Genomic DNA, 13,227 nt, shown 5'->3' with positions numbered 1-13,227 from the left:
GGCTAATTGCTCTCGGGGTTAAAGAGGATGCCTTCTGTTAGTGCCGTGCTCAAAATGTCAGAGCCGGTAGCCTCAATGGCCGTGCCTGCCTCTATAGTTGAGAGCAACCATTCTTCTGAATATCGGTTGCTGGAAACCCCAGGAAGGGAGAGGGCTCTTGGGTTCGAATTCTGCTTGCTGGTTTCAGACAGGCATCTGGCTGGCCACTGTGAGAACAGAATGCTTTTGGGGGGGGGGGGAATCATTTAAAAGCACCACTGGGACATGAAATTTATTACGGTCAGAGACCAGCCTGAGAAACACAAATGGAACTACAACCCCAAAAGCAAAACAAACATTTAAAACAACACACAGCAATGGATTTTAGGTTTAAAAGTGCGATAGGCATATAAACACACAAAAAAACTTTAAAATAGACTACTGTAGAGGAATGACCCAAAGTTGCCCGTCGATCTGGGTTTGGGAATTTTCTTAACAAACTAGATTGAATCAGGGGGTGGTCTGTGCCTACAGATCTGTGCGCAGAATCTGGCGACAATCCTGGTCGTCTTGTGGTCTTTGCCTAAGAGGAGAAGATACTAATAATAATAATAATAATAATAATAACAACAACAACAACAACAACAATAATAATAAATTAATAATAAATTTTATTTATATCCCGCCCTCCCCAGGCGAAGCCGGGCTCAGGGCGGCTAACAACACTAAAATAGTGCAACATTATAAAAATTAATTAAAATCAAAATTGATGGCAACCATAAACTAAAGTTTTGTAAAGATTGCCAAAGGAGGGAGTCAGGCTGCGCCCTGACCAAAGGCCTGGTGGAACAGCTCTGTCTTGCAGGCCCTGCGGAAAGATGTCAAGTCCTGCAGGGCCCTTGTCTCTTGTGACAGAGCGTTCCACCAGGTTGGAGCCGCAGCCAAAAAGGCCCTGGCTCTAGTTGAGGCCAGCCTAACCTCTCTGTGGCCTGGGACCTTCAAGATATTTTTATTTGAAGACTGTAAGTTCCTCTGTGGGGCATATTTTTTGCTTTACTGGGAGGTCAGCAAGCCTCACCAGCAGGGGGTCAATGGTTCCTCTTCGTGCCTCATCCTAAAAGGGACATCTAAAAAATATGTGTTCAGGGCTTCCTATCTCCCCCAAAGGACAGGCGCAAATTCCCTGGAAGCACCACTGTGTTTATTTGAAAGGTTTATACCATGGGTAGGCAAACTAAGGCCCGGCTGGGGGCCGGATCCAGCCCAATTGCCTTCTAAATCTGGCCTGCGGACGGTCTGGGAATCAGGGTGTTTTTACATGAGTAGAATGTTTCCTTTTATTTAAAATGCATCTCTGGGTTATTTGTGGGGCCTGCCTGGTGTTTTTAAATGAGTAGAATGTGTGCTTTTATTTAAAACGCATCTCTGGGTTATTTGTGTCGGAAATCAAGCCTATATTGGGAGTAACTGGCAACACTCCCAGGCACCCGGCTTGGTCTCCTGTTGACCTCAATGGCTGCATTCCCAGCAAGATCCAGGCTAGGTCGCGATAGGCGATTCTTCTCGGCATGAGAAGAACACCCCCCCTCCCTCCTGCTCTCCCGGCAGGGAAAAGGAGATAGACAGAAACGTATTTACATGCTTTTATTTCTGTCTTTGAAGCATAACAAAACATGACTGCTCTCTTCAAGCTCCAGCAGTCGAGTGACAAACACCTCCTGTACTTCCTGTACAAGAGCAAGAGGAAGAGCTCATATTACACTCTGGGCTACTTCCGGTGCATTGCCCTGTGAATTGACTGCCCCTCTGTTTCCCACGGAACAGTCCCAACATTCCATCATGTGATGTTTTCAAGCTAGCAGTTTGCAGCTGCATTGCATCCATATCGTAACAATTTGTGGAGCATAGGAATTTGTTCATATTTTTTTTTTCAAAATATCTGAGGGACAGTGGACCGGCCCCCTGCTGAAAAAGTTTGCTGGCCCCTGGTTTATACCATGACTTTCCTAAATATAGTAAGGTCCAAGGCAGCTACTGACATTATGATTAAAATGATTAAATTAAATCAAAATGTTAAGCCAGCCTTGGGCAACCTGGTGCTCTCCGAATATTTTGGACTAAGGTTCAGAAAAGGGCAGCCAGAATGATGGATGGAGCCACTCCTGTACGAGAATAATATTGCAGCGTTCGGGACTTTTCAGTTCAGAGAAATCAGAAGCGAAAGGGGATGCGATAGAAGTTTAAAAACAGGAAGCATCCCTCTGAAAAGTACCCATTGTTGTTGTTGTTTAGTCGTTCAGTCGTGTCCGACTCTTCGTGACCCCATGGACCAGAGCATGCCAGGCACTCCTGTCTTCCACTGCCACCCGCAGTTTGGTCAGACTCATGTTTGTAGCTTCGAGAACACTGTCCAACCTTCTCATCCTCTGTCGTCCCCTTCTCCTTGTGCCCTCCATCTTTCCCAACATCAGGGTCTTTTCCAGGGAGTCTTCTCTTCTAATGAGGTGACCAAAGTATTGGAGCCTCAGCTTCACGATCTGTCCTTCCAGCGAGCACTCAGGGCTGATTTCCTTAAGAATGGATGCGTTTGATCTTCTTGCAGTCCATGAGACTCTCAAGAGTCTCCTCCAGCACCATAATTCAAAAGCATCAATTCTTCGGCGATCAGCCTTCTTTATGGTCCAGCTCTCACTTCCATACATCACTACTGGGAAAACCATAGCTTTTACTATACGGACCTTTGTTGACAAGGTGATGTCTCTACTTTTTAAAATAAAAAGCCCCCATATGCGATTCAAAATAAAACTTTAGAATACAATTTCATTATAAACAAATGAAATTGGGTGGGAGTGGGAGGAGACAGGCAGACTCTTCCTTAGCCCCACGGAACGTCCTTCCCTGACTTGCCCCGCCCCGTGGCAGCTGGCCCCGCCCCATGGGCTCCTGGCCCCGCCCCTGGGCACAGAGCACATGCGCCGCCACCAGGCGCCCAATCAGCTTGTTCCGCCGCTGGCCTCAGGAGCTCCTCTCTATTCCCTGCCTTGGACCTCCTTTGCCCATGTCCTTGTTTCAATCTGCAGAAGCTGTCCGTCTCTTCCTCGCACGGCGAGTCGCCACAGCTGATCAACACCAAGGAGTGCAACGGGAGCATCAACACCACTTGCACGACCCCCGACGAGGCCGAGGAGTCAGACACCAGGGTATGATGGGGCTGGGGAAGGCCGAGAAAGAGCCACAATGCCAGAACATGGAAATTGAGAATTTGTTTATTTTTGAATTTGCATTTTATTTATTTGTTAACATTCTTATATTACATTGGTAAATGTCATATTACATTACAGGACTTACTATAATATGATTTCCAACATGTATACAAAAGTTATATACAAATTTTATAGACCTAGAAAGAAAATGAAACAGAAAAAGAAAAAGAAAATACAAAACAAAAACAATCCCCCCCCCCACAAATCATATACTGTATTTTTTGCTCTATAAGACTCACTTTTTCCCTCCCAAAAAGTAAGGGGAAATGTGTGTGCGTCTTACGGAGCGAATGCAGGCTGCGCAGCTATCCCAGAAGCCAGAACAGCAAGAGGGATTGCTGCTTTCACTGCGCAGCCATCCCTCTTGTTGTTCTGGCTTCTGAGATTCAGAATATTTTTTTTCTTGTTTTCCTCCTCCAAAAACTAGGTGTGTCTTATGGTCTGGTGCGTCTTATAGAGCGAAAAACACGGTACATACCAACACACTAGACTTCCTGTCCATCCCGTTGTATATTCCTTTTTTTACAAATGAATGTACTCTTATTATTGTATATTTCTTTACATTTTATCTAATCCAATCCTATATCAATATGTGCTCTTAGTCTTATTTCTCAACTCAGTCTCACTCTAACGTCAATCAAATGCTAGCATAGATAGTGAACCTTTACTGTATTTGTGAACATACAGTTTTATATCTATCCCACTTTCCCATAATTTTTTGTTTTGAATTGCCTCTCAGGATATTGAGAAAATTTGCACAGCTGGGCATACCTAACCGGTTGCTCCCTTCCAGCGCACAACAGAAATCGCCTGAGGCGATGCACACTTTTTTACAGATCTACACACCAGTCACTGAATATGCTGGAATATCTGGGGATTTATTTGGTTTTTTTACAGCCTTTGATAGTTGAGGACCCTGCAGGCATCTTTGGGGAGAAAAGCATCCCAAAGGGGTGCCAAAGCGTTGTGAGATTCCACCAGGAACTGACCATGTGTTCTCACACCTATTATTTCCAGTCTTGAGGGCTAGAAACTTGGCTTTGTTTTAAGTGAAAGTGTTTTTAAGTGTTGAACTCTGTGTGCAGTACCAATGACGAAGATCCTGAGCGGAAGCAAAAAACAAATAGATGTAGAGCAGATAGAGAAACTTTGGGATGGATTTACAGGAGGAAAGGCTTCTCCTGTTTTTGTTTCACTCGCTTGCATCCTGCCTTCAGTCTAGGATGGCTTAATCAACACTCACCCTCCCTGCTCCCCTCTTGAAGGAAAATGCATTTCTATAACTCCTTGGCCATGAGCTGTCTCTTCACAAACACACACCACTTCCTGGTGGAAGAAGATTGGAAGAAATTTAAAGATTACCTACAGAATTATTATAAGATTAACGAATGTTAGAATGTCATCGGATTGAACGTAAAAGGTTATTAGCAATAAAGTGGTGAAGGAGTATAGATAAATTTAAAGGTTAAAAGGTGTAAATTTAAAAGGCTTTAATTTGTCAAGACATTAAGGAGATTAAGAGATATTAAGATATTAAGATCAAGTTAAAAAGTAGGCAAGACAGAAGGAAGGGATTTGCTGATCAAATATATGAATTGGAATACAGTGTAAGGGAGGCGTGGGGAAGTCTGGGAAATAAGTAAATGTAAGAAATATTATGAAATGGAATTGTTTTTAATTGTTTTTCTGTTTCTTTTTCATTTTGTGTTGTTTTTTTTTTGTTTCTTTTTTTGTATTTTGTATTTTTGCATTTTTGTATTTTTTTTTTGCTAATTTGTCTTTTTATGTAAAAAAACTGGCCCCTGGTGTGAGATTTTACATTTGCATTCCCTTTTAAAAACATGAAATTTGTGTGCTGTCTTTCCTGCAAGGAACTACGTTCACCCAGCCTAAGTTTGTGATTTGAGTGGGAATTGGAACCCCTGGGCCCCCAGGCCCCAGCCTGGCACCCTAACCACTGCGCCACACTGCCTCTTCCCTTCTGCTCAGGTGGTGAACCCTTCCTTTCCCAACCCGCGGCGGCGCCTGCGCTTGCGTGACCTGGCCGAGAGAGTGGTGGACGCCTCCGAGAACGAACAGGAGCTCAACAAGCTGCTGAACGAGGCCTTGTTGGAGAGGGAGTCTGTGCAGGCGTAAGTCTTCCCACACCTTCGAGCGTGTCTGGTGTGGTTGGGGGTTGGAGGGAGTTGTGGTCAGAAGCAGCTGGAAGGAACTGGGTTAGTGCCCATGTACGGAAGTCCTTGGCTATTTTCTGTTAGGGTTTTTAGACCTTTAGACCAGCCACCTTTCTCCCATCATGGAAGGTGGTTCTTCAGCGGTCTTCCACCCAGGCTTAGCATCGGCAAGGCGATGCAGTTGTGCAGCTGTAAGCACTAACTTGCTTAGTAGACATGCCAACAATCCTACTGTTCAGGATTGGAGAGCTCTGAAGCGCATAGTCCGATATTTCATAGAATCATAGAGTTGGAAGAGACCACAAGAGCCATCGAGTCCAACCTCCTGCCAAGCAGGAAACGCCATCAGAGCACTCCTGATATATGGTTGTCAAGCCTCTGCTTAAAGACCTCCAAAGAAGGAGACTCCACCACACTCCTTGGCAGCAAATTCCACTGTCGAACAGCTCTTACTGTCAGGAAGTTCTTCCTAATGTTTAGGTGGAATCTTCTTTCTTGTAGTTTGGATCCATTGCTCCGTGTCCGCTTCTCTGGAGCAGCAGAAAACAACCTTTCTCCCTCCTCTATATGACATCCTTTTAGATATTTGAAAGGGACTATGCACTACAGGCTGAGGTTCGCCAGCCAGAAGACTGGAGGTCTTGAAATCTTTGCAGATGCTAGTTTTGGAAGTGACACCACGGATGGTACAAGCACTTCTGGAGTGTGCTACATGTACAACCACTGTCTGTTTGACTGGCTGTGCAAAAAGCAGACGACAGTAAGCCTAAGTTCCTGTGAAGCAGAACTCAATGCCCTGTCATTTTCACTCATGGATTGTGAATGGTTGATGCAACTGTTTCAGGACATCAAGGTTTCTGTGAAATGTCCTATACAGGTGTATTAAGACAATCGATCCTGTTTGGCTTTGCTGAACTCAGAGAGTTGCAAGCAAAGAACCAAGTACTTGCAGATTAAGTTACATCGTGCAAGAGAGTGTATTCAGAAAGGACTCATTCGGGTGTCCTACGTGCCAGGAAATGAAATTCCTGCTGATCTGTTGTCTAAGGTTGTTAACAGAGAACAACTTAAGGTTTATGTACAGAGGTTGCAATTGGGTTGAACCACAGGTACTACAGGTTACATGGAAAGGGGGAGGATGTTAGGTTATAGTTCCGTTCCACCTTAAAAGGCTCAGGGATGATTGTTGTGTATCACATGCCTGTTTACTTCCAGCACTGTCTGCTGGGAACTTCCGTTTTGTATATAGCTTTTGTTTCTGGCTGTTTTCCTGGACATGGAGGCAAGCAGTCATGTTTTCCTTTGTTCTGAACTATGTTGAATAAAGCTGTAAATATGCTCTCCTGTCAGCATCTTTTGTTATGGAGACTCTGCTGGAAGGGTGTGCACGGGTCGTGGAATGTCTCTGAGGCTCATGTCGCTAATTGACTGATGCTGTTTCATGGGAGACCGGTGATCGTCCAGAGACGACTGGGGGCCTGCCTGATGCCTCCATCTCCCTGGCAATATCCCAACAGTGTGTCCTCAGATCACGTCCCGGGAGCAAATATCTGATTTACCATTTTGGAAAATGGAAACCTGAGATTCTCAGGAAGCAGGGCACCCGAAAGAAGCCTGGAGGCCAGACCAGTGTCCCACCTGGTCCAGCATCCCGTGGCCAACTGGATTCTCCCAAGGGAAACCCGCAACCAAGACCTCAAAGCAAGAGCCCTCTCTCCTCCTGTGGTTCCAGCAACCAGCAGATGGAAGCATTGCTTCCTCCAGCAGTGGATTCCCAAAACTCGGCTCTGCAGCTCTTGTTGGTCTACAACTCCCATCATCCCCGACCACTGGTCTTGCTAGCTAGGGATGATGGGAGTTGTAGTCCAACAACAGATAGAGACCCAAGTTTGGGAAACGATGGGGTGTCGAGCATAGCCATCAGGGTTAGCAGCCCTTGAAAGCCTTGTTCTTCATTTGGAAGGCTCAGATAGGAGACAGTGAAATAATGCCTTAGATAACCTGGTTGGCTGGCTTCCGTCTGTCTAGGGAGACCAGGGGAGAGTGCACCTCGGTGGGTGAAGAAGAGCACTTCCAGTCAGAGTATGTAGCATTGATCTAGATGGGCCATTTTGCATGAGGCAGCTGTACAGTGGACCTGAGTGCCCAAGGACATACAGGTCAAACTTGCAAAATTAGAATATCATGGAAAAGTTCATTTATTTCAGTAATTCAACATAAAAGGTGAAACTAATATATGAGATAGACTCATGACATTGAGATTGTTAATTTGGGGTTTTCATCAGCTGTATGCCATAATCATCACAATTATAACAAATAAAGGCTTGACATATCTCGCTTTGCATGTCACGAGTCTATCACATATAGTAGTTTCACCTTTTAAGTTGAAATAAATGAAGTTTTCCAAGATATTCTTATTTTCCAAGTTTCACCTGTAGAAGGATGGTCCATCTAGGGCAGAATCCTGCTCTCACAATGGCCGGCCGCATGCCTGTGGGAAGCCCACAAGCAACAGCACTCACCTGTAAGATTTCCAGCAGTGGAGCTGGGACATAGCTGTCCTGCAGACCTTCTAGGAATCGTAGGTTCTCCTCACGTCTCTTGTTTCTGGCAGGATGAAGGGCCGATCCACCTATCGACTCTCCATGCGCTTCATCGACCCCGAGATGGAGACCCGGTACTCCGTGGAAAAGGAGAAGCAGAGCGGGGCGGCCTTCAGCTGTTCCTGCGTCGTCCTCTTCTTCACCGCCGTCGTGGAGATATTCATTGACCCACAGTGAGTGCAGCTTGGTCAAAAATGACATGGGTGTCAAAGCTAGAGGCTCAACCATTACGGGTTCCTTTTTGGTGCTTCTAGACAGTTAGTGTTTCGCAGGAAGGATTTGCGTGCATGCTGTAGGTTTGCATGATCATTGTAAACCATTTTTCTCTCTCTCTGTGTGTGTATACACACAAAATAAAATGATAACAAAAATAAGAAAGTGGATAAATGCACCCTGTTGCTCTAGTGTAACAAATTCACCAACACACACACACAACCTTTAGGAATGTGGGATGAACAATGGGAAGACCTATAAACACCCCCAAGCAAATCAGGATGGATGTTTAATATAAGGAGGCTGCATTTTAATGTTTTAATGTTGTATTTTAATATTGTTTTTTAAGTTGTATTTCGAGCAATTGTTTTATATTGGGTGTTAGCCGCCCTGAGCCCGGTCTTGGCTGGGGAGGGCGGGGTATAAATAAAATTATTATTATTATTATTATTATTATTATTATTATTATTATTATTATTATTATTTTTAATATGTTCAAACATTCAAGATTAAAAAACATTAGGTAAGCTTTGTGTAGAGATTTTGAAGAGCTGGGGAAAAAAACCTGGAAATATGGGGGGACATTTTCTCTCATTTCCCCCCTTTTTTCAGAATCAAGGAGGGTGAGGGACTCAGAAAAAAATGGGGGGGAGAATGGGATTTCCTCTGCTGCAATTTTTCTGTCCCTGCCCCCCGCACCAGGTTTCACATCACCAGTTTTGTGCAAGAAAGCTGGGATGAATGCTGAAAAAAGCAGACTCTCTAGAGACCCCCTTAACCCTGGAAATCTCAGGCGCAGCCCTGTGAGCAGCCTGAAGCCGGCGGAACATCTGCTAGAGACTGATGGGAAGGGTCTGCTCTTTCCACCCACGTTCCATCTTAAGACAATGAGTGACAGATGACTCTCTTTGCACAGCATTCAAAGTTTGTGGGGAGGTCACATGACAAGGTTCGCGGGGAGGTCACATGATGCTGGCTGCTTATTGACCCTGTGGCTAACCACTGCACCACACTGCCTCTCATTATATGCTTTTAGATTTATTTATTTTCCTGCCGAGAATTCTGCTTCCTCTCAAGTCTCTGTAGAGCAATGGATCCTTGACTTACATTTTGCTTTTTTCTTCGTGCCTTGTAGGCTGAAGACAAATTATGTGACGTTCGTTGTCGGGGAGGTTTTGCTGCTCATCCTTACCCTCTGCTCTCTGGCTGCCATCTTCCCCAGGGTAAGAGCCTCTCCCCACAATGCCTCTCCCCTCTCTTTTTTTTAAAATAATATTTTATTAAGATTTTTACATAGAAAGAAAAAAGAGAAGTACAAAAATAAAAGGAAAAACAAATAAAAACAATTCCATTTTCATAGTGTTTCTTACATTTGCTTATTTCCCAGACTTCCCCACACCTCCCCTCACTGTATTCCAATTCAAATATTTAATCAGCAAATCCCTTCCCTCTATCTTCTCTTAGTCTTTATCTTAATATATTAAACCTTTAATTCTTCAACTTTTTAACCTTCAAATTTTCCATACTCCTTCACCACATTATTACTAATAACCTTTTAACTTTCATCCGATGTCATTCTAGCATTCATTAATTTTATAATATTTCTGTAAATAGTCTTTAAATTTCTTCCAATCTTCCTCCACCGTCTCTTCTCCCTGGTCTCGGATTCTGCCAGTCATTTTTGCCAGTTCCATGTAGTCCATCACCTTCATCTGCCATTCTTCCAGAGTGGGTAATTCTTGTGTCTTCCAATACTGCGCGATGAGTACTGCGCGATGAATGCCTCTCCCCTCTCAACACACACACACAAACACACACACACACACACACACACACACTCTGAATGTGCAGTCATTACTCAAATGCATCCATCAAATGTATATTGTGCGCTTTCTTGCAATGGAGCTCAGGGTGGACTTGTGGGGAAATAAGACTCCTGCGCCCCCAGCAAATCCTTCTGCACTGGGGCTCCATGCTTCCCCAGGACTCAGCCTGGGGGAAATGTGCTTCCATTGTGTTGTATCCGAATTAGCGCTCAGTAATGTGTCCCATGAACACTGTCAACTCCCCTATCCTCTCGCACACGTGTTCATGCTTTAGTTATCTCCCGCTTGGACTACTGCAACACTCTCTACGTGGGGCTACCTTTGAAGGTGACTTGGAAACTGCAACTAATCCAGAATGTGGCGGCTAGACTGGGGACTGGGAGCGGCCGCCTAGACCATATAACACTGGTCCTGAAAGACCTACGCTGGCTCCCAGTACCTTTCCAAGCACAATTCAAAGTGTTGGTGCTGACCTTGAAAGCCCTAAACGGCCTCGGTCCTGTATACCTGAAGGAGCGTCTCCACCCCCATCGTTCTGCCCGGACACTGAGGTCCAGCGCCGAGAGCCTTCTGGCGGTTCCCTCACTGCGAGAAGCCAAGTTACAGGGAACCAGGCAGAGGGCCTTCTCGGTGGTGGTGCCCGCCCTGTGAAATGCCCTCCCATGAGATGTCAAGGAAATAAGCAACTATCTGACTTTTAAAAGACATCTGAAGGCAGCCCTGTTTAGGGAAGTTTTCAATGTTTGATGTTTTATTGTGTTTTGAATATTCTGTTGGGAGCCGCCCAGAGTGGCTGGGGAAACCTGGCTTGATGGGCAGGGTATAAATAATAAACTATTATTATTATTATTAATTCTAGGGGTGCTTCCGGCCCTCTGGAACATATTTTGGGAAGGTGTGGTATGCCCCCAGGTTGTGTGTGCAGGGGGGGGAGGGGTACCAGGGGTCATCTAGCCCAGCCCCTGTGAGGCATGGCCCTGGGTCCAAGAAAGGGCTTCTCCTCCAGCTCTGCTTCGAATGCCTTCCTCTCCCTACAGGTTTTCCCTAAGAAGCTTGTGGCTTTTTCCACGTGGATCGACAGAACGAGGTGGGCCAGGAACACCTGGGCCATGTCTGCCATTTTCATCCTCACCATGGCGAACATCGTAGACATGGTAAGCAAATCTTGCGGAAGAGCTCTGCCTGCCCTCTCCAAAGCACGGTGAAAAGAGTCGTTCTGGGATGTGCGAATGTCTCGCTTAGCACTGAAGGCAAGCCAGTGTTGTTGTTTCCAAAATATAGGTAAAGGTAAGGTAAAGGTACCCCTGCCCGTACGGGCCAGTCTTGACAGACTCTAGGGTTGTGCATCCATCTCACTTAAGAGGCCAGGGGCCAGCGCTGTCCGGAGACACTTCCGGGTCACGTGGCCAGCGTGACAAAGCCGCATCTGGCGAGCCAGCGCAGCACACGGAAACGCCGTTTACCTTCCCGCCAGTCCCTATTTATCTACTTGCACCCAGAGGTGCTTTCGAACTGCTAGGTTGGCAGGCGCTGGGACCAAACAACGGGAGCGCACCCCGCCGCGGGGATTCGAACCGCCGACCTTTCGATCGGCAAGCCCTAGGCGCTGAGGCTTTTACCCACAGCGCCACCCGCGTCCCCTTCCAAAATATGGCATTATGCTAAAAGCGTTGTGTCCTGGGGTGGGGCAGCCACACTCCTACCGGCAGCTTTCTGACTGCAGTTGGACAAAAGTACAGTCATACCTCGGGTTACAGACGCTTCAGGTTGTGTTTTATTTGGGTTAAAGACCTGCCAAACCCCGGAAGTACCAGAACGGGTTACTTCCAGGTTTCGGGGGTCGCACATGTGCAGAAGTGCCGAATTGCAACCCACGCATGAACAGATGTGCCGCTGCGGGTTGCGAATGCTGCGGATTGCAAACATGCATCCCACACGGATAATGTCCGTAACCCGAGCGTCCACTGTAATGGGCATCTGTGCTACAAGGACAGCTGTCCCCATCTGGGTGACTTCCAGGTGATTTGGAGCACAGTCCTTGGTCCCACAAAACATCTGGAGGAAACTGGGTTGCCTTTTCGTGGGAAAAGGAAATGCATGGTTTTGAGACACTTGGTTTCAAAAGAAATACTGCTTAACAGAAAGTGGAGAAGATGCATGTGAATGTCTTAAATAGCTTTTTTTAAACGTAACCGGCCGGTGGAAAATCGGAAGGCCATTTGAGTTTCCTTTATTTTTTCTCTTCTGGGTGGAACTCTGTGCCACCTCGACTCTAGCCCTGAACGCGCAGAGGGTCCATTGGGGAGGGAGTCCTCATGGGCCCAAAGTCTCCCCATCACCGCCCTCCCCTCCCCTCTTTTCCCTGACATCCCTGTGAACTCTCCCGCTTCTGGTTTGCAGAGCAGTGCGGTGCAGATCATTAAGGGAAATTAGCAGGAGGCCAGCTGCGGCCGGTTTATTTTTAGAACCTGTTAATAATTGGCCAGACCTTGAACCCTTCCCGGCTGACGCGGCTGATACGGAGGCGCTGCCATTTACACGCTGGGAGACCTTGAGGAGCCTTTGGGCGCTGTGGGGTGGATTGATGGGGAGGGAGAGAGCTCTGATCTCTCTTTGCAAAAAGAAAGAAAGAAAGAAAGAAAGAAAGAAAGAAAGAAAGAAAGAAAGAGAAAAACACAACACAAGGAAATCTCTGTGCGTCTGAGCACACTCTACCCCCACCCACCTTTAATGTGTGGTTGACAGAGATGGTGAACGATCATAGTAGTTGGGCGAAATGGACGAGGAGAGAGAGATTGGTTGAGGGGTTGGAAGAGCAAGTGTCCCGGACCCTGAAATCATCATCTAAGGCCCTTAGAATCATAGAATCCTAGACTTGGAAGAGACCACAAGGGCCATCGAGTCCAACCCCCTGCCAAGCAGGAAACACCATCAGAGCACTCCTGACATATGGTTGTCAAGCCTCTGCTTAAAGACCTCCAAAGAAGGAGACTCCACCACACTCCTTGGCAGCAAATTCCACTGTCGAACAGCTCTTACTGTCAGGAAGTTCTTCCTAATGTTGAGGTGGAATCTTCTTTCTTGTAGTTTGGATCCATTGCTCCGTGTCCGCTTCTCTGGAGCAGCAGAAAACAACCTTTCTCCCTCCTCTATGTGACATCCTTTTATA

The 13,227-nt window shown here is 46.1% G+C and overlaps 1 protein-coding gene across 1 annotated transcript in view; it reads left to right on the top strand.

The window, feature by feature from the left end:
- ADCY3 (adenylate cyclase 3) overlaps nt 1-13,227 on the top strand; it is a 98,336-nt gene that overhangs the window by 73,033 nt on the left and 12,076 nt on the right. The window contains exons 9-13 of the mRNA XM_083432529.1: nt 3,060-3,179; nt 5,232-5,374; nt 8,031-8,192; nt 9,368-9,455; nt 11,096-11,212. Of these exons, the coding sequence (XP_083288655.1) occupies nt 3,060-3,179; nt 5,232-5,374; nt 8,031-8,192; nt 9,368-9,455; nt 11,096-11,212 (630 nt within the window). The remainder of the gene's footprint in view (nt 1-3,059; nt 3,180-5,231; nt 5,375-8,030; nt 8,193-9,367; nt 9,456-11,095; nt 11,213-13,227) is intronic.

Source organism: Podarcis tiliguerta, assembly GCF_965153285.1.
Source record: "Podarcis tiliguerta genome assembly, chromosome: 3".
Taxonomy (NCBI): domain Eukaryota; kingdom Metazoa; phylum Chordata; class Lepidosauria; order Squamata; family Lacertidae; genus Podarcis; species Podarcis tiliguerta.
Note: the sequence above shows the minus strand (reverse complement) of the source record. Positions and strands in the feature narration are given on the sequence as shown.